At 42.2% G+C, this 20,536-nt stretch overlaps 1 protein-coding gene and 1 non-coding gene across 3 annotated transcripts; one reads left to right on the top strand and one right to left on the bottom strand.

Moving 5' to 3' along the window:
• Window positions 1-14,861: 14,861 nt before the first annotated feature.
• trnar-ccu (transfer RNA arginine (anticodon CCU)) lies at window positions 14,862-14,934 on the bottom strand. The gene has a single exon. It is a non-coding gene; the product is annotated as a tRNA-Arg (tRNA).
• A 613-nt stretch (window positions 14,935-15,547) lies between these two features.
• On the top strand, window positions 15,548-20,337 carry cby1 (chibby 1, beta catenin antagonist). Of its 2 annotated transcripts, none has more exons than XM_030163026.1 (5): window positions 15,548-15,628; window positions 16,172-16,270; window positions 16,576-16,681; window positions 17,317-17,429; window positions 19,056-20,337. In XM_030163026.1, exons 1-5 carry the CDS (start codon window positions 15,623-15,625, stop codon window positions 19,128-19,130), a joined length of 399 nt encoding a protein of 132 aa, XP_030018886.1. In that variant the 5' UTR covers window positions 15,548-15,622; the 3' UTR covers window positions 19,131-20,337. The 2 variants fall into 2 exon arrangements, with proteins under 2 accessions (XP_030018886.1, XP_030018887.1); XM_030163027.1 differs by having other exon boundaries at window positions 15,559-15,713; window positions 19,056-20,333.
• Window positions 20,338-20,536: the final 199 nt, after the last annotated feature.

Below are 20,536 nucleotides of genomic sequence, written 5' to 3'. Positions count from 1 at the left end.
AGTTTATACGTTGATTTTTGTTCCCGAGTGACCACAGGAGAAACAAGATGGTTATGTGTGGTTTTAAATGATTCATAAAAGACACACAAAAAAAAAACATTGTACAACAGGTGACAAAAGGGAAGTGGTGTAAAATATATAACAAACCAAAAACAACAAAAATTACAAAAATGTAAAAGGCTTGACATAATGAAAATGGCATAAAAGATGCAACAAGGTAAATGCAATATGAAAGACTTGTCCACATAAAAATGTATATGACAAGATGCCAAAATATGTAACAACATCAAAGTCATTTAAGAGACAAGGTAGCTTAATCCAACCTAAAACCTTTATAATAAAAAAAAGGGAAAAAAAACAAAAAAACAATTTTAAACAGACACTCGTGGTAAAATTTATTCATTATTACGCACCACCCTCAGCGGTGCTAGTAATTTATGTTAGTTGGTTTCGTTCATTTCCTGTTTTATTTTGGTGAGGGGTTTTGTTTGTTTGTGTGCTCTGTGTCTGTCTTGTCTGCGTCTTCCCTGATTCCCTTGATTGTCTTCACCTGGGCTCATTATCTCTCTACCCTTTATATACCCTCTCTCCTCGTGTCTGTTGTCAGTGCATCTTCCATGCCTTGCCAAGTCGAGATCGCCTTCGACCTTCTCCTGCGCTGCTTTGCTACACTTTGTAAGTTCCTCATTTGTGAAGATCTTTTAGTTATATTTTTTGATACCTCAACTGAGAACAATTTTTGTGTTATTTTTGATACCACATTTTGTGAAGACCTTTTTGTTAGATTTTTTGATACCTTGTTTGAGAAGATCTTTTTGTTAGACTTTTTGATACCTTGATTGAGAAGATTTTTGTGTTAATGTTTTAGATTCCACAATCGTGAAGAAATTTTTGTTTCTTTTATATTTTGAGTTAATAAATGCTCAAACTAAGCTCATTTTGTCTCTGTCTCGTGCATTTGGGTCCAAGCCTTGTGTATTCGTAACATTCATAATATATTCATGTATGACAAAGTGTTGTTTGCTAGTTATACACCGTGGTGCACTATACTTCAGTCACTTTAGGTATGACTGTAGCTGTGAGCCAAGAGAAGATGTCTTCAGGTGGTGACCTATGTTCATCGGGTGTTTCGACCCTGAACCAGGATGCCCTCCAGTAAGTGGGTCGGCAGACAGGTACAGTCACTGCCCACCTTCTCCTGGCCCCCAGCTCACCTCCTCCCTCCTACGCCAGAGCCAACTAGAGGCTCTCTCTGCTACCTCCCCTAACCTACGGGCTGCTGACTTCCTCTCTCTTCCTGCTACTCCCAGTGCTGTGAGTGTGTTCCACACTGACTGTGCTGGGAAGCCCCTGCACCTGACCTCCGCTGGAAACAGCCAGGCCTGCCATCCTTTGTCCCAGCATTGTTGGACCAGGTCCTGGTACTTTGTGATCTTCCTCTTTCATGCCTCCTCACAGCCGTCTTACCATGGGACCGTCAGTTCGATCAGGATGATCTTCTCGGCCTCTTCTGACCACAAGACCAGGTCGGGCCTCAGGGATGTCTGAAAGTGGAGTCTCCTCCCCAGGTCCACCCTCATCTCCCAAGATGGTGCTGTCATCAGGAGGCCCTTCCTGGTCTTCTTGGAAGAAGATGGTTTCTCCCCCTCCCTGATGAACCGGGTGGCTGGTGTTGGTCCTACATGGGGCTGTCGCTTCTTACGTCTCTCCTGCTCCAAGATGTCTGCCAGTGCAGTGAGGACCTTGTCGTGGCGCCAACGGTATCTCCCCTGGCCTAGGGCTGTCTTACAACCTACCAGTATGTGCGCCATTGTTCCTCTCTCCCTGCATAATCTGCACTGTGGGTACTCCCTCAGCCCCCACCGGTGCAGGTTCGTTGGTGTCGGAAGGGTATCGTACACTGACCTCAACATGAACGAGATGCGGAAGGGCTCCAGCCTCCATAGTTCTGGCCACGTGATTTTGCGCTTTGGCAGGTCCCACTTTGTCCATGCTCCTTGCGATCCAAGCCCAACCACCTTTGCCCTTCTCTCTTCCTCCTCCAGATGATGGACTTCGGCTTGGATCATGTCACCCCTCTGCCTCTGGTCTGCTTTCCCCCATTGCTAGAAGTGGCTAGATCCGAGTCCCTGCCTCCCTATGCATGGGTTTCCTGTGATGTCCTTCAGCGTCAGCTGGCTCTCTGCTAAGGCCACAGAAGTGGCAGCTGCCCACTTGCGACCAGATCTTGTGGTGACCCCAGCGCCTCTGACCTTCTCATCAGCAGAGTCACTGAGGATCAACACCGCCCTGCACTTCATGACCTTGAACTCCTCCACCACCGATGCAAGGGGTAGCTGTAACTGCCCAGCCCTGATGTACAGCCCTACTGATGTAAAGCTTGGTGGAACCCCAAGCCACCTGCGGAGGTGCTTGTTGATCCGCCTCTCCATTCATTCCATGGATATCATGGGCACTTCATAAATTGTCAGAAGCAACATTAGTCTTGGCAGCAGCCCATGCTGGTAGAGCCAGGTTTTAAATTTACCTGGCAATCCAGACTGCTCAATTCTCATCAACCTGTTGCTCTGTCGATGCAACATTGCTTCTGTCATTGAGAGATGCATTGTACCATTTCCCGAGGCATTTTACATGGTTTCCCTCTATTGCTGGAATGGTCTCCCCTTGGACTTTGAGCTGGAACTTGCTGGTCCTTTACCATTCTTGATCACCATGCTCCTTGATATCCATGGCTTAAACCTCATTCGGGCCCAGGTTGTCACATCATCAAGGGCCTTCAGGATCCACCTGGCCTGAACATGGATTGATGTTGATATTGTCAGGTCATCCATGAAGGCCCTTATTGAAGGTTGGCAAATGTCAGACTTCATTTGTGACCCTCTGGATTCCCTTTGTGCAGCTGTTATAAGCGGGTTCATACCCATGATGAGGAGGTTGGGGGAGATGGTACACCCAGTTATGATTCCCTTCTCCAACGCTTGCCACTTAGTTGTAAACTGGGCGGACTTGAATCGTAACTTGAAACCCCTGAAGTAGCTGGAGATCATTCCCCTGATGTTGTGTGGGATATGGTAGTGATCCAAAGTTACATCGATGAGGGATTGAGCCGTATGTGTTGGCCAAGTCGAGCCAGACAACCACAAGGTTTCCCTGGCTCTCCTTGGTCTCACGGATCAGCTGGTTAAGGATGCCAGTGTGCTCGAAACACCCTGAGAAGCCTGCAACGCCTCCCCCTTCTGGATCGAGGTGTCAATGAATTTGTTCTTCACCAAGTAAGTTGTTATCCTCTTACCCAGAACAGAGAAGAATATCTTGCATTCAACACTCAGCAGAGAAATAGTTCAAAATTGGCTGATGTCAGATGAGTCCTTCTCCTTGGGCACAAATTAGCCCTCTGCTGTTTTCCAGGATGATGGAATTATGTCTTTTGCCCACACCTTCCACAGCAGCTTCCAAAGCCTGCGGAGCAGCAGGAGGCATCTCTTATATTCCTTGTAGGGTATGGCGCTTGATCCAGGGGCAGATGATGAACGAACTTTCTGCACTATATTGTGGACTTCTTTCCATGTTGGTTCCCTGGTTTCAAACTCTTCCTCAGGAGTTTCAGATCTGCCAACCCTTGGGTGGACATCCAAGACTTGGGCTCTGAGACTATCGCTGTGGTTCTCTTCAAGAAACTTCTCCACAACTTCTTTGTGGATGATCAGCCTCCCTGATTTTGCCTCCCCCAACAGAGTCTTAGTGAACCTGTATGGGTCCTTAGTGAATTGAGCACACTTGGTCTCCTTTTCCTTCCTCAGCCTTAATGACCTTTCTGCCCTCCTCAGTCTGCATAGTTGGCCTCGAAGTCCAATGGTCAGCTCTTTTGTGCCTTCCTTTTCTTCCGCACTGGCTCTTTTGAACTGCTTGTTCAGCAACTTGATCTCCCTTTTCAATTGTGAGATCTCTCATTCCCTCCTATTGGGCCCCTTCCTTGTTGTCCCACTATAGCCTTTCTTTTCCTCAGTACCAAACCGCTCTCTGGCCATGGTGAAGATAACTGTTGCCATGCTGTCAATCTTTCTCTCAGCTGTACCTGCCAGTGTGGCCTCTAGAACTCTGTCAAGGTCCTGGTCCAGTTGTCACTTGCAGGTGGCCACTTCATTTTCTCCCTCATAGGTTGGGTGTCTGGGGAAGTGTTAGGAGAGTCCTCCTGTTGGCCCTGGGGTTGAACAGCTGCCGAGAAGTCTCCAGTGCAGTGGGTTGCCTCCTGCCCGGAGTCCTCCTGCGTCTCACTGAGTGTTGCCACCATGCGCTGTATCTGTTCTACCCCTCCTCCATGGTGGGATTTGCTTTGGTGTATCTTCAGTCCTTTTGCGTTTTTGAATATCCTCCCGCAATGTTTTAAATAAAATTTTGTTCCAATTCTGAAAACATTTCATATTATTTTTTGTCCCCAGTTTCCATTTTAATAACACTTTAGCTATGAAAAGTTTTTTTTTTTTTCAAATTACAAATGTTATTTTTTTCAGATTTGTATTTCTTGATTTCAGATATGTATATTTAAGATCACCCCTCCTTCAAGAGAGATGAAAAAAATATTTGTGTAACTCTGGATACTTAGAATGCGTCTATATGTAACGGGTGGTGTCGGACTCTGCATTGTGTTTTTGTTTTTTTTTCTGAGGACAAGACCCACACGTACAACTTTGGAGGCAGTGTCTGTTTATTGTTTTTTGGCTCCTGACAAAAGTGGAATAGACATAAAAACTTCCGGTCAGCGATCCCCATAACACATGCACTTCTCCCACTGAGATCTGGAACAAAAGGGCAATACATTAAATTAATAAAACAAAATACAGCATACCTGACAAAAGTGGAATAGACACAAAAACCTCCAGTCAGTGACCCCGGTAAAACATGCCCATCTCGCATAGAGATCCAGAACAAAAGGGCAATACATTACATTATTAAAACAAAATACAGCACACCTGATAAAAGTGGAATAGACACAAAAACCTCTGGTCAGCAACCCCCATAAAACATGCCCCTACACAAAGCAAATGATACAGAAATGTGTTTCAACACATCATAAGCACCTCATACAGTTTGAATTAGCCAGTTCATTTAGAAATTAAATTAGCAGAGGCTAAACCAAAAATTTCCACCTACTGCACTGTTAGTTACCTCTCCCATAGAGATCCAGAAAAAAAGGGAAGAGGTAAAGGCCCGGAAACTGTAGTTATAGTGGGCAGTGTCACACTGTAAATTACTGGTTGGGGAACAGACTCAAATTAAAAGTTCCATATACTGACTTGGAGGCCCATAATGTCAGGCATTAACGAAAACAAATGAAAACAAAATGAACAGATTTTGTGTAATTATAGCAACAAACAATACACAATATCATCTGCATACCACATTGCTGTGAAATATTTGACCCTGTTACATATTCGCCATGTTTAACTGATTAGTATGGAAAGATTTTGTGGCTATGTCTATGTCTTTTGATCTGGGCAATGTTACCGATGGTTTTTTATACCTTTTTTTCCCATAAAACTGCAGTTTTATAATATATGGCACTGCACTTACCAAGTCTGATATTTCCAGTGAATTTTTAGCCCCCATAATGCCTCACTCAACTGCACACTCTACTCACTAAGACACTTTAAAAGAGGAAAACCTATGCACTATTAGTGACAATATAACCAACTAGAAAAGATTATATGACATTGCAAGACAAAAAAGCCACATGATGGTAAACACAAGGTGCTCGCTCCAGTATTATAATATAAATTAGGCTGGCTGGAGGTTTCCCAAGTGTTTGGTCATAGCTTGAGCCAAATGAACTTGGCCTAACCTTTATGAAAGCCATGAGGTTCCCCCCTCCTGCTATCCAGGAAGATGCCCCTGCAGAGGAGTTGGAATAAGGTGTCAGAGCTTGGAGGAGGTCCAAGAGGTTGCTGATGCCATTGAGGAAGTGGACTGTGTATACTGAAAGAGGCCGAGAGGAGAGAGAGATGAATGATGTGATACTGTGACAAGTCTCTCGGCACCTCTCCAACACACATTCACAGTTCTCTCTGTGTCTGCTTTTGGCCCAGTGTGTGGCTCTGACCTGGATCCATTCCACCCGGGCCAGGATCAGTTCCAGATTTTTCCATATGTGGTCGCTGTTTCTGCTTAGTTTCAGCTACTCTCTGTCCTGTTTGCAGCCAGTAATAATTTTTTTTTAAATGTAAATGCAGCTGTTGACCCCAGCAAATCATTCATTCCTTCATTTTCTGAACCCGCTTTATCCTCACCAAGGTCACGGGGGTTGCTGGAGCCTATCCCAGCTACTTATGGGTGAAGGTGGGGTACACCCTGGATATGTCACCAGTTCATCGCAGGGCTGACATATAGAGACAAACAATCTCACATTCACACCTATGGGAAATTTAGATTAACTGATTAACCTATTAGTCTTTGGATGTCTTTGGATGGTGGGAGGAAGCTGGAGTACCCGGAGAGAACCCACGTAGACACAGGGAGAACGAACCCACACAGACACAGGGAGAACATGCAAACTCCACACACAATTGATTGATTGATTGATTGTGTGATAGCCCGAGCGGTCAAGGCGTGTTTCAAAAGGAGCATGAACCCAGGATTGATGAACCCAGCAAAAGAGGACCACCGCACACATGGCTCACCCTCCCTCGCTGGACCCGCTCCACTTCCGAATCACCCTCCAAACAATACAATAACCAATAAAGACATATTTAAACTGAATGTGTGTCTATTTCTTCATGCTTTGCTTACATAAGTTATACAATATACTGATATCATTAACATCCAACGTAACAGCGACTGGACATAACGGCGACCCACCATTATATTTCCTCCCCCCTTCTCCCAAGAGTCCAGTTCACTCAGTCCTCATGGACTCTTGACAGACAGTCCGCCAAAAGGTTGGCCTGCCCTGGCGTGTAGTGGACAGTAAACTCGTAAGGCTAGAGGGAAAGGTACCAGGCTGTGAGGCGTGTTTTTGTGTCCTTCATTCTGTTCAGCCATTGCAGAGCTCGATGGTCTGTCTCCAGGAAGAAGCGGCGTCCCAGCAGGTAATACCTGAGTGACTCCACCGCCCACTTCATGGCTAAACACTCCTTCTCCACAGTCGAGTACCTGGTTTCTCGGTCCGCCAGCTTCCTGCTCAGGAATAGAACCGGGCGTCGTTCCCCCTTCACCTCCTGCAGCAGCACCACTCCAATGCCCACCCCCAAGGCATCAGTCTGTACGATGAAAGGGCGGCTGAAGTCAGGACTATGGAGAATGGACTCACTGGAGATGGCTTGCTTCAGGTCCTTGAAGGCTCGATCACATTCCTCCGTCCATCTCACCGTGTTTGGGGCAGATGCTTTGGTGAGGTCTGTGAGGACTGCTGCTCTCTCTGCAAAGCGATGGATGAATTTTGAATACCACCCCACCAGACCCAGGAAAGACCTAACTTTCTTCTTTGTCATGGGCACTGGATAGGCGTGGATGGTATCTACCTTCCCCACTTGTGGCTTGACGACCCCCTGGCCGACAACATGGCCCAGGTATTCCACCTGCTGCTGGGCAAAAGCACATTTGCTTGGGTTGATAGTGAGACCTGCTGACTTTATCAGGTGGAGGACCCGCCACAGATAAGCCAGGTGTTCTTTCCAGGTCTGGCTGAAGATGACCACGTCGTCGAGGTATGCTGCTGCAAACTGTTGGACATCATTCAGGACCTGGTCCATGAGCCTCTGGAAAGTCACTGGTGCCCCCTGGAGACCAAATGGCATCACCCTGAACTGAAAGTTGCCATATGGTGTTCTGAAGGCTGTCAGTTCTTTGGTCTCAGACACCAGGGCCAGCTGCCAGTATCCCTTGCTCAGGTCCAGTGTGGAGATGTACTTGGCCTTCCCAACTCTGTCCAACAGTTCATCAATCCAAGGCATGTGGTATGCCTCAAACTTTGAGACAGCATTGAGGTATCGAAAGTCAATACAAAACCTCAGTGAACCGTCTTTCTTGGGCACCAACACGATGGGGCTGCACCACTCACTGGTTGACACCTCAATGATGCCCATCTCCAACATCAGGTTGATCTCCTTCTTCAACTTCATCACAAGATGTTCAGGGATCCTATAGCACTTGCGATGAGGAGTAGCATCTGGCTTCAGGTGGACTTTGTGCTGGACCAGAGTTGTGAAGCCAGGCTTCTCCTGAAACAACTCTGGATCCAACAGTGCCTTTACCTCCCCCTGCTGGTAAGGCTGGAGATGTGAGAGATCCACTGAACTGGTCTTTGTGCTGCTGGTGGGAAACAACTGCTTCCTCTCTGCTTCCTCTGTGGCACAGATGAAGAGCTGCTGCTGGACAGGTGGTTGCTATTGTAGCTGCAGGATTTGCGGCAACTGTTGCTGTGGCTGGCATGGCTGAGCAGGAACTTGAAACTCTTTCAGCAGGTTGATGTGGAAAGACTGATGTTTCTTCTGTTTCTCTGGCATAAAGAGCTCATACATGACCTTACTCAGCTGCCTGGTGATCTTGTATGGCCCTTGCCATCTGACCAACAGCTTACTGTCATTGGTGGGAAGCAGCAGCAACACCTGCTGGCCTGGATGAAAAGTCCTTTCCCTGGCTTTCCTGTCATACCAGGTTTTCTGGTTGGCCTGTGCAGCTCTCATGTGCTCCTGGGAAAAAGCAGTCATCTGGTCGAGCCTCTCCCTCATCTTTAACACACAGGCGACAACATTGTCCTGTTCGGTTGATGAACTCTCCCAGTGCTCTCTCAGCAGGTCTAGTGGTCCCCTAACTTGACGTCCATACAGCAGCTCGAAGGGAGAGAATCCTGTCGATGCCTGGGGCACCTCCCGGTATGCAAACATTAGGTATGGCAGCCATTGGTCCCAGTCAGAGCCTGTGTGTGAGACAAACTTCCGCAGCATGTTCTTTAGGGTTTGGTTAAACTTCTCCACCAGCCCGTCCATCTGGGGGTGGTATGGGGTGGTCTTAATACCCTTAATCCCCAACAGCTTGTACACCTGCTGTAACAGTTGCAACAGGAAGTTTGTGCCGCAATCTGTTAGGATCTCTCTTGGGATGCCTACCCTTGAAAACAGCTGCGTAAGGCAATCTGCAACCTGTCTAGCCTTCACAGATCTCAGGGGAAAAGCTTCTGGGTACTGTGTGGCATAGTCACAAATGACAAGGATGCACCTCTTGCCTGAGCTACTCTTCTCCAGGGGACCCGCTACATCCATCCCTATCCGGTCAAAAGGTGTATCAATTACTAGTAATGGCTGTAACTGGGCCCGAGCTACTCCCCTAGGTGACATGAGCTGACATGTACTGCATGACGCACAAAAATCCTTCACCTGTGTATACATGCCTGGCCATATGAACCTTCTGGAGATTCTATTCAGTGTCTTTTGAAAAGCAAGATGACCTGACCAAGGAATTGCGTGTCCTAGCTCCATGACTCTGTGTGAGACTCTGGGGCAAAGCTAAGGCCATAACTTCACCCTGACACTGGTAAAGAATGCCCTTCCTGATCACATAGCTAGCTTCAGCTAAGCAATCTACTTTGGTCTGTCTGTCACCCTCAACCACTGCCACCTTATCAAACCAAGGCCTCAAAGCAGGATCAGCTCTCTGAAGTGCCGCTACATCAGAGGGAATATCTATATCTAAGGGCTGGTTTGGCTATGTGACCTCCTCATGCTGTTCCCTAGCTGTCACTCGAACCTTTTCTCTCCTCCTCTGTGCTCTGGACTTTGGCTGCTTTGCTGGACCACTCTCTAGATCTGCACCAAAAAAGGATAACTGCTCAAGAGTATTCTGTGCTGATTGAGCCCTAGTTGTGACCATATTGCAGGTTTTAACTGGAGGATTTGTTTCTGGCTGCTGCCCCTTCCCTGACTGGACTGGTGCCTTAGGCTGCTGTCCCTCACAGGTAAGTGACTTCACCCTGGCCTGATGTATCAGATCTAACAGTGTGGGGACATCATTACTGAGGATGACTGGATATGGTAAACTGGGCACTAACACTACTAGGAGGAGATAGGTTTGGCCACCTACAGTCAAATAAACCTCTGCAGTAGGGTATGCTCTATGGTTGCCATGCACACAACCAATTTTAGCTGTTGCCTCACTCCATAGCTCTCTAGGTACAATGCTGGGCAACACAATCGTCTGAAAGCTACCAGAATCTAACAAGGCATTTTCACGCTGACCGTTGACCAACACTGGTGCTGTGTAAACCTCTGCCTGCTGAGGTGGTGGGTGGGTGGGCCTAGGAACTGTGCACAAGAGAGATGGCTTGCTTGATCTAGTGGCTGGGCAAGTGTACTGGGTGTGGCCGAGCTCATTGCACTGGTAACAGCGTGTGTCTTGCTTCACTGTGGAGTGTGGCTTTTTATTGGTGTATCTATTGCTGGTGAACTGTCTGCTGCTGGACTGAGGCCTAGCCTGAGCTTGACCACCCCTTTCACCCCCATTGGACTTACTGCGGGTGGCATAAAAGCTGTCACGGCTGAAGGTGGGTCTCCAGCTCCCAGATCTAGCAGACAGGAACACTTCTGCAAGCTGGGCAGCATCCTCAGCTGTCTTCGGGTCCCGCTCACAGATCCAGACCTCCAGTTCTGGGTCCACCATCCTCAGGAACTGTTCCAGGATCAGCAGTTCACAAATGTCTTTTACTGTGGAGCTCTCTGGTCTCACCCACTTGCTGAACAAGTCTCTCAGTCGCACGTAGAGCTCCTGCGGTGTCTCCTCTTGGTAGATGTTCAGGGCTCGAAACCCTCTCCTGTAGGTATCTGCTGTGATCTCGTACTTGGCCAGGGCAGCTTCTTTCACCTTGTCGTAGTCTTCAGCGTCAGCAATGTCCATGAGCACATAAGCACTTCATGCTTTACCTGTGAGCAGAGGCACCAACTGAATAGCCCACTCTTCCTTTGGCCAGCGATAGACAGTGGCCATTCTCTCGAACGTTGTCAGGTAATGTTCAATATCATCCTCAAGAGAGAGTGGTATCAGCCGAGGCTCTCAGTACGGTGCTCTTGGGGATTGCACTGGTGGTGGCTCCTCCTGCTGGCTAGCATGGGCGCCCGTTACTTCCTGGTCTTCCCCCTCACTGTCTTCACCATGCTGCTCACCTCTGTTCTGCCAGTCCTCTCTCAGCTCACTGACCTGAGCTTGCATTTGAAAAACTTGGTGTTGCATGCTCCGCCATCTTTGTTCTTGGCGTGTTGCCTCTTTCTCCATCTGCTGGTCTCGTACTGTCTGAGAACGCACCAGGGACTTCACCAGACTTGTCAGCTCTTCCAACTTATCTGGTTTGCATGCTGCTGAGGCCTTTTGCTGGTCTGCTGTGGTACATGGTTCACTTTCCTCTGGTTCATCATGCTGCTTTTTGGCACCTCCTCTGGTCATTGCTGCTCCTTTGAAAGGTTTTCAAAAAAAATATATATATATTTATTTATTTTTTATTTTATTTTTTCTTCTGACACCACTTGTGATAGCCCAAGCGGTCAAGGCGCATTTCAAAAGGAGCATGAACCCAGGATTGTAGCAAAAAAAATTAATTTTCTTTATTTTCTTCAGCATGTCAAAAACCAACACAATCTTCACCAACCACATCCAACACTAAATGACCCCTATATATACAAAAAGGCACTGTGTATGTAACTCGACTAATCCATTTTTTCCACAGGGGAAACACAATTTACCTATCCTACCAAGAACAGTTCTTTCTAATTTTAAAAACACCACAAACTCATAAAATACACTATTTACAAAGATTAAGACAAACCAAATATACAAACACCACTATACAAACACATATATATTACATATCTACATTTATCCCGCCACCAAAACACCCCTCCTTCAACCACCCCATCTGCGCTCCCCTCCTGGAACCTTTAAATAGCGTCCAAGCCACCCGGGGATGCCTATGGCCGGACGCACCGGAAACGGAAGCCCACATGCAGATAATTCGGCGTCTGCTACTCCTTACCATATTCAAAAAAAATATCAATACATTAACTTTATAGCAGTTTACTGTTGTTATACACCTTTAACGATTCACCATGCACGCACTTTGTTATACACAGGCACCATACGCACGCCCGGCAAAAGAGGACCGCCGCACACATGGCTCACCCTCCCCCGCTGGACCCGCTCCACCTCCGAATCACCCTCCAAACAATACAATAACCAATAAAGACATATTTAAACCTAATGTGTGTCTATTTCTTCATGCTTTGCTTACATAAGTTATACAATATACTGATACCATTAACATCCGACGTAACGGCGACCGGATGTAACGGCGACCCACCGTTACAGATTGATTGATTGATTGATGTATTTATTTCGAATATGATTGTCAAAACAGAAGAAAATAAATGAACAACACACTTAAACATAAGACATATAATACATATTCAAAAATGAGTGAGAAGAAGTACAACTTATAAACTCCCAACCCTTCTCCTTATATTGTATAATTAATAACAATAATAACCTTTCTAGTCTAGGCATATCTATAGTGTATACCATAATATGACTTATACTTATTATTAAATAATTTGGTTTCTGGCTTCATGTTATTATGAACAAATATGATTTACATAAACACATAATACAATAACATGCATATGTAAATACATATTCATACACAGATCTATACACATACACACCAGTACATACATATACATACACATACCACATACTTGTACATCTTTATAACACCCCGTGATACCCATACCTCCCTCATCCCTGTACCTCTGAAAAATTGTGTACCTCCTTTTAAATTCTTTCATGCTTGGACATTTGCTTTAACTCTATATTAAATCTGTTCCACAGTCTCACCCCACTGGCTGAAACACAAAAACCCTTCCTAGTTGTGCATATTAAGGGAATTTTAAAGTTAATTACCCCATTAAATAATAACCCCCTCATGAATACTGAATAATTTCTGTATATTTGTTGGTAAAAGATTATTTTTTAGCTTTGTACACTATTTGAGGTGGTTGATAGTCCACAATGTCTGTGAACTTGAGTAATTTTGACTGTAAGAATAATGAGTTTGTGTGTTCCTGGTAGCTAACGTTGTGAATGATCCTTATTGCTCTTTTTTGAATGATGGTTAGAGGCTGTAATGAGGTCTTGTAGTTGTTGCCCCAGATCTCAGCACAGTGCTGTAAATATGATGAGACTAAGGAAGAGTACAGAGTGTGGTGAGATTTCCGATCCAAAACCTTTTTTTGCTTTATTTATTATTGTAATGCTTCTGGAGACTTTAGTTTGTACATGTTTGATATGTGCTTTCCAACTGATTCTGTCATCAGTGGTTACCCCCAGAAATTTTATTTCTTGAACTCTCTCTATTTCAATTCCATATATTTTTTATTGTTACCTGTGAATTATTTCCACAATTACCAAATATCATTATTTTTGTCTTGCTAAGATTGAATGATAACCTGTTTCTGTCGAATCACATTTTTAGTTTGTTCATTTCTATAGTGACTTCCTCCTTGAATATTTGCAAGTTATCCCCAGAGCAGAAAATATTTGTATCATCAGCAAATAACACAAAGTGCAATACCTTAGACATTTTACATATATTTCATTTATATACAGAAGAAAAAATTTAGGAACCAATACTGACCCCTGGGGGACCCCACAAGCAATGTCTAAACATGATGAATCACAGTCACCTAATTTCACAAACTGCCTTCTGCCACTTAAAAACTTTCTACCCAGTCCAGCATAATCCCCCTTATACCATATCTTTGCAGTTTTGTGAGTAATATTTCATGGTTGATGGTGTCAAGCAGAAAGGTCCCACCCCCCAGCAAATCAGTCACCACATTTTTTAATACTACATGGTAGTAAAAAGAAAGTAATATATTTCATCCTTTGACATTATTCAGCAGAGGAGAGCTAAAATGTGATTGTTTTTTTTTTAGATTAGGGCCCGTCACTATCTTCAGAAAATATTGATTTGATCATGTCAATCTTTTGCATCATTAATAAGCATTTTTTGCATTACCAGTCTGTTACTAAATTAATTTTAATATCATTTTAAGTCCCCTGAGTGTTCCTTGAATACATAAATGCTTTTCACATTTTTGATGAATAGTATTAAACTGAGCTGAAGTGAAAATAATTGCAATATTTTCTTCTTTTTGTGTACCAATGTAATAAATATACATATATATTTATATACACACTCATCCACTCTTCCAGCACTGAGTTTATTAGGATGAATTGAATTCCTCTATAAAATTTAATGTCGTATGTAGTAGCCTACAATGAAACTTGAAAATTTTCCAATTTCGCTATGATTAATAAATATAAAACCACTGCTGTTTCTACCAATATGTGGAAAAAAATAATTAGCTAAAATTCTTATCTTTTTAAGCCTACATTAGGAGCAAAAAAAAAAATTACGACTAAACCAATAAAATAAAATCATTATAAATTTTATGTACAAACTGGTGAATAACTAATTTCTATGTATATGACCTATGTATGTATATCAGTCCAATAGAATAGAATAAAGTTATTTCACAACACTCACTGTAACTTTAGACTGTTACAGTTAATATGCTCAACAAAACACATATTTTGATGCTTTGTTTCTCCATGTCAACAGCAAGTCAAACCTTCACGGATGCAAATTACTTTTTCTTTTCACAGTAGCTTCACCTGAGAGATGACTCCATGATCCCTGTTTTGTACATTTTTTGTTGGTATGTGCAGCTTTGATTGTGTGGAAACATTATTCTCCAATAAAGCACAATAACAAAGTTTTTTTTTTTTTTTAATTAAATATTTCCTCAGAAGGTAAAAAGACACAGCACCCCAGATGGGACTCGAACCCACAATCCCTGGCTTAGGAGGCCAGTGCCTTATCCATTAGGCCACTGGGGCTACATCAATGTGAAGGAGGAACCGATATCTTCTAAAGTCAATAGAGCAGGCTATGACTACATTTTTCATAATAATAATAATAATAATAATAATAATAATGGATTAGATTTCTATAGCGCTTTTCAAGGCATCCAAAGCGCTTTACATTACTGATCCATTATTCATTCGCCCACACATTCACACTGTGATGCGTGTAGTTCATATTTTCTCACTGTCTTGGCATTATTGCTCACTAGTGACGCATTTATTTACAATGTTTATTCTCCGAAAAATAATATGAGCTCAATAATGTTTCGCGTGAAGTAATTTGTGGAAAAAGGAAGTTCAGTTACGCGTCACCATGGTGATGTACTGAAGTACTGATGTACTTTTCTCGGACGGTTCCATTATCCTCAGATTATAGGGGTAGCCTTTTGACTCAATGTTACTTTAAGCATTCAAAATATATCAATAAACTTCCTAAATAGGCATCTAAAAAATACTATACTTTGAGTTTGTGCTAAACTATTGATCCGAAATATATGTTCGAAATTCTTACATGACAATTATATTTTATTTTGGAGACTTGCCTTTTTTTTTTTTTTTTTTTTTAAATAGAACTTTCGCATTTGCGCAGTAGTAAGAATGGTTGTTTTGTGAGATAACGTAGAGCCAAGATCCGCATTAGGGATTTAAATAAGTAGTCTGTATGGAGGTAAATATCTTAGATATGTCTTTTCAGTGACACAACAACTACTAACCCATCAGTGACGTAACCATCTATTTCAGTTACATTGCAGGTATGAGTAGTATTCACAGAAAAGTAGTGTTAGCTAAATAGCGTTAGCTTTACCTCTGCGATGCACCGTGAGGGACGATAAAAAACCTTTTTTTTTTTTTTTTTTTTTTTTTTTTTAGTATTTATGTATTAAATTACAAGACAGTGTGTATTGGAATTAGTTCAAAGAAAAAGATGCATGCACCAGGTTAAGCAGAGAAGCTAATTTCCGTCTGTTGTCCTGGACAAACGAACAATATCACATCACATGGATTACGAAGTACTAAATATACTGGAAGAAACCCGTTAAACAATGACAGAAATAGGAAAGTATGCTCAGGCTGAACGGTTACAGCCAAATACATAAAAAGGGGCTTACATTCTAAAAGTACAATAACATTTTCTAGAATAAGAATAAGATTTCGTGTTTCTGCCATTAAAAAATAAAATAAATGCTATTGTTTGTGTACTATATTTCAGGACCTAAAAAACTCCTTGAAGATGCCCCTATTTGGTAGCACATTTAGTCCGAAAAAGACTCCACCTCGCAAATGTGCGTCTCTGTCCAGCCTTCACACGGTGAGTTTACCAAGCACTTTTCCCTGTTCTCTTACAGGAACGGAAGAAAAGGGACGAGAGAAAAGTGTGTAATATAGTTTTACTATATTTCTGTGTAATCTCTTTCAGCAATTTTTGTTATGTAACCATAATTCTATTATACATTTTACCTTAGCAAATGTATTCTGTTTAATTCTGTGATGTTGTTTTATGTAACTGGCAATTAGTTATTCAGTGACTGCAACACTGCTTGTACATATTGTATAGATTTTTACTTATTTATTTATTTACTTTTAAATTACTTTTAATCTCCTCATCTCTCTCAGTTGGATCACTCAACCAGGGAACTAGAACTAGGCCTTGAATATGGACCTCCTGTAATGAATATTGCAGGTCAGAGTTGGAAATTTGAAGATGGACAATGGATAACAGGTAATTTAAAATACTATTTGCCAGCTTCACAAATGTGAATGCACACAGCCTCATTTGGGGTTCAGAGAAGCATTTATCATTTTAGCTACTGTGGGATGGTGCAGTTGTTAGCACTAAAGGGAGCATCGCTACCCATGTTTCTAAGAAATACTCAGTACATTTAGTGACACCTGAACATCATTATTTTAGACAGTAATGAACCACATTTTGTACTTGCCTGAGTTACTTTAACAGCTGTAGCCCTTTTTGACAAACATTTCATTAGGATGTGTTATGCTGCAGATTCATAATACTAGAGAAAATGCAAAATATGTGAAAGTTGAGTTGCGACAGTGAAGAACTCTGTGTGTACAGACATCTAATTTTTTTGTGCTCTCCAGTTTTCATTATGGACCAATTGCTGTGCTGAAATACAGTACATGGACAATTGAGCAGATTACAAATGCAAGTAGGGAACTATTAGTGGGTACAATCCAAACTTTGCAGGTGTGATTGACCCTTTGAGCATTTTAATATTACATTGTCTCATGTAAGTGCATAGAACATCTTACAGCCATAGCTTCCTGATCACTGTGCATTGTGTGATTTGCCCACAAAGCTTTCATGCTTGCCCTTTTCTGTTTTTGGTGAAACAGAATCAGGAGGGAATGTGCCTACTAAAGAACTTCAGCGCCTCAGGAAAAGAAACGTACAGTTGGAGGAAGAAAACAACCTTCTGAAAATGAAGATTGAAATTCTAATGGATATGGTGAGAAATGACCATCTTGAATTATGGCTTTATATTATTTACTTGGCTCCACACCACTGTGCTCACAAGTTGATATCATTTTCCTGACACTCAGTGGTGTAGTGGTCCCTGAAGAAGTGGGTATACTCTCAATTTCTGCCCTTTTTTTATAGTCCAGAAAAACACAGTTTTAGAAACAGTGACAAATAATGCCACATTTCCACTACCTGGTACTGGCTCGACTCGACTTGACTCTGCCTTTTTGCGTTTCCATTACAAAATAGGACCTGGATTCTGGTACCCGGTACTAATTTTTTGGTATCACCTCCGCCAAGATTCCAAGACTGGGGAACAGATACTAAAATGTGACCTGTAAGCACTGCAGACCACTGATTGGTCAGAGAGTTGTCTCTGTGACCCGCTGGTTTACAAAAAACAGATGCGGAAGTTCACAGTAAATATAGCGGTAGGTTAATCCACAAAATGACAGCTTGCAAAACTACACCATGGTTTGTCAAGGTGGTTCAGATGTAAAAATTCAGCATGAGCTTGACGAGACAACACGCAATGAGCGAGTTTATCAGCAACTCTGAGGAGATGACACGGAAGTAACATGCCACATCACTATGGTGTCCAGGTACTCTAAAGTTGGTAGTATCCTGTAATGGAAACGGTCTCCAGGAATTGTACCTGGTATCTGAGTCGAGCTGAGCCGAGTCGAGCCAGTTCCACGTAGTGGAAACGCGGCATATTTATTTAGTTTACCCAAAAATCTGTCAGTAGTATTTCCTCACTATTATAAAATGATCATGACTTGATCAGGAGCAGTTTGTAGGTGTTACTGGTCACACAAGCAGCTACATGAATGCAAATGTATTCAACATGGGGCAAACATAGGATAACATTAGCCTTTCATAATATTAGCCTACTTGCATGGTTGAACTATTGGTGGCAAAATCTGTTCTTTAAATGCACAGTCATATGACCAGTAGTTTAAAACAGTGACTCATTTGGAAACCACCTCAACTTACCTCAGAATTATGTATTCCATGAAAGTAGGTTCTCTCGATATGTGTCACTCATTTGAAATGTGTTTATTCTGCCTTACTTGTTCACATTTCCAATACTCGTGCATCTTTCAATGAGATGTGCAGTGACCGGTCAGTCAACTGGGGTGGCACTGGCACCTGAGGTGTCCAATCAGGTTCCAGAGGTGGCCAGCGCTAAGCAGAGCCCTGGCTCTGGTGCTAAGTTAGCAATATTTTCCTCTGCATGACCCACCCTACTCTGCCTCCGATTTACTGATCAGTCCTCATGCCTAAAGTCAACCAATCTAATCAGTGAAGGTACCAAGTACTAGCCAATTAGAGGCAGAGTAGAGCGGGTCATGGTTTTGCCATTCTAGGGGAAAACATGGGCAATTTGGCTCAGATACTACTGAATGGTGTGCATTAGGGGGATTTAGAAGTGGGTATACCCAATACTGACTGAAAAATAAGTAGGTATACTCCGTATACCACCATATACCCTGGACTACACCACTGCTGACACTGTAAGGCTGTAAGAGTTAGACTTGCACTTTTAACACTTACTATGCTGTAACGTGTTGATACCGCTTTATCTAATTTTTTGTCCTTTCTGTTTCAGCTGACAGAGACAACTGTAGAATTCCATTTGAAGGAGAAAGAAATGGAAACTATGATGCATCAAAGGAAGAAATAAATTATTAAATCAGCTCTTTTGGTTTTAGAGTTTAACCTTATTATTTTGTTCTTTATTTGTTTACTCATACTTACAGTACAAAAATTAAGGAATTGATAATTCTTTAGTCTTCAAAACATTTTCTGTTACTGTGCTAACTGCTTTTATCACTTGTTTTTTTTTACTGACCTACTACTGCTACTTCTGGGTGGCATTCCATTTTGTAACAACTGTGTTTTCTATTGAAATTTAAAGTAAAATTAATTCAAGTGAAGAAAATGCTTTTCTTGTTTTTTTTTTCATCCCAACAAGTTGGTATTAAGTTACATAAAAAATGAATACCTAGATAAAGCTTCTTAAACGCAATAAATGCTCTGATGTCATTTAATGTATATATTCATTGTAAATTTTTTGTCATCTCTAGTTGCTAATGAGATAAGAAATATTGATTTTCTGATTTCTGAGAAAAATATTTTGACCCATTCAAGAGCTTAGCACACAGTTTAGCTTGAGTTTAATAAATCACACTAATGGAGATATTTTCAAATAAGGAATAATTGGGCAACTATAATTAGGCAATTACCAAGGGAGGAACATTTTGTATTTTGAACTACCTAAAAAAAAACTATTTAGTTTCCATCTTATATAAGATGATACCAGCTAATGCAACTTCCAGCCACTGTGAAAATGTTATCTAGCATCAGGATCTAAACTGTACCACTGACAGGGGTGTTTGGCCCAGTTTTAGCTTGTTCACAAGGGAAAATCTACAAGCTACATATTCTTGAGGAAAGCCTATACACTACATATAAGATATTACATCAGTAGTGTTTTACACTCTCTGCATGAAACAGGTTTACTACCTTATATCATGTGTTGGAGAAAAGATATTAAGGCTCTACTATTCATGCAAATTGGGTCTGTCCACTAACTTTGCCTTTGTGGAAGGGTAAATCAATATTTCAGGGTTGACTGTACCTGAATCAATCCAAGTGTGTCTGTTTGGAAAAGGATCATGTTTATCTGCACTTACCTCAGCCCTAACAGGCTTTATATCAACCGCCAGAGTGTTACCTCAATAGGAAATGGATTAACTCAATGATAGTGAATGTGCCATGTGTGTAGTCAATTTACATTACAGAATTATACTGGCTGCTCTGGAGGGACTTCTTGTTTTTTAATAAGAGAGAAAATGTGCAGTAATAGCTAAACACTTCATTAACAATACTTGTTTTCTCAATTTAATTTTGAAATGTATTCTAATGTATTTTCTTCTTTGCTCATCCTATTTGTTTGTCATCCTATATATTTTTAACATACCAAAACTGCCATAATCAAATGTGGATTTGTATACACATTTTATAAAATATATATATTTTAATGGGCTAGAGTCATGACAATATTTGACCTGAGATAGAGTAGTGTAG

The sequence above is a fragment of the Sphaeramia orbicularis genome, chromosome 19, assembly GCF_902148855.1.
Source record: "Sphaeramia orbicularis chromosome 19, fSphaOr1.1, whole genome shotgun sequence".
NCBI lineage: Eukaryota > Metazoa > Chordata > Actinopteri > Kurtiformes > Apogonidae > Sphaeramia > Sphaeramia orbicularis.
The sequence above is the reverse complement of the archived record's forward strand: the minus strand, read 5'-3'. Positions and strand labels throughout refer to the sequence as shown.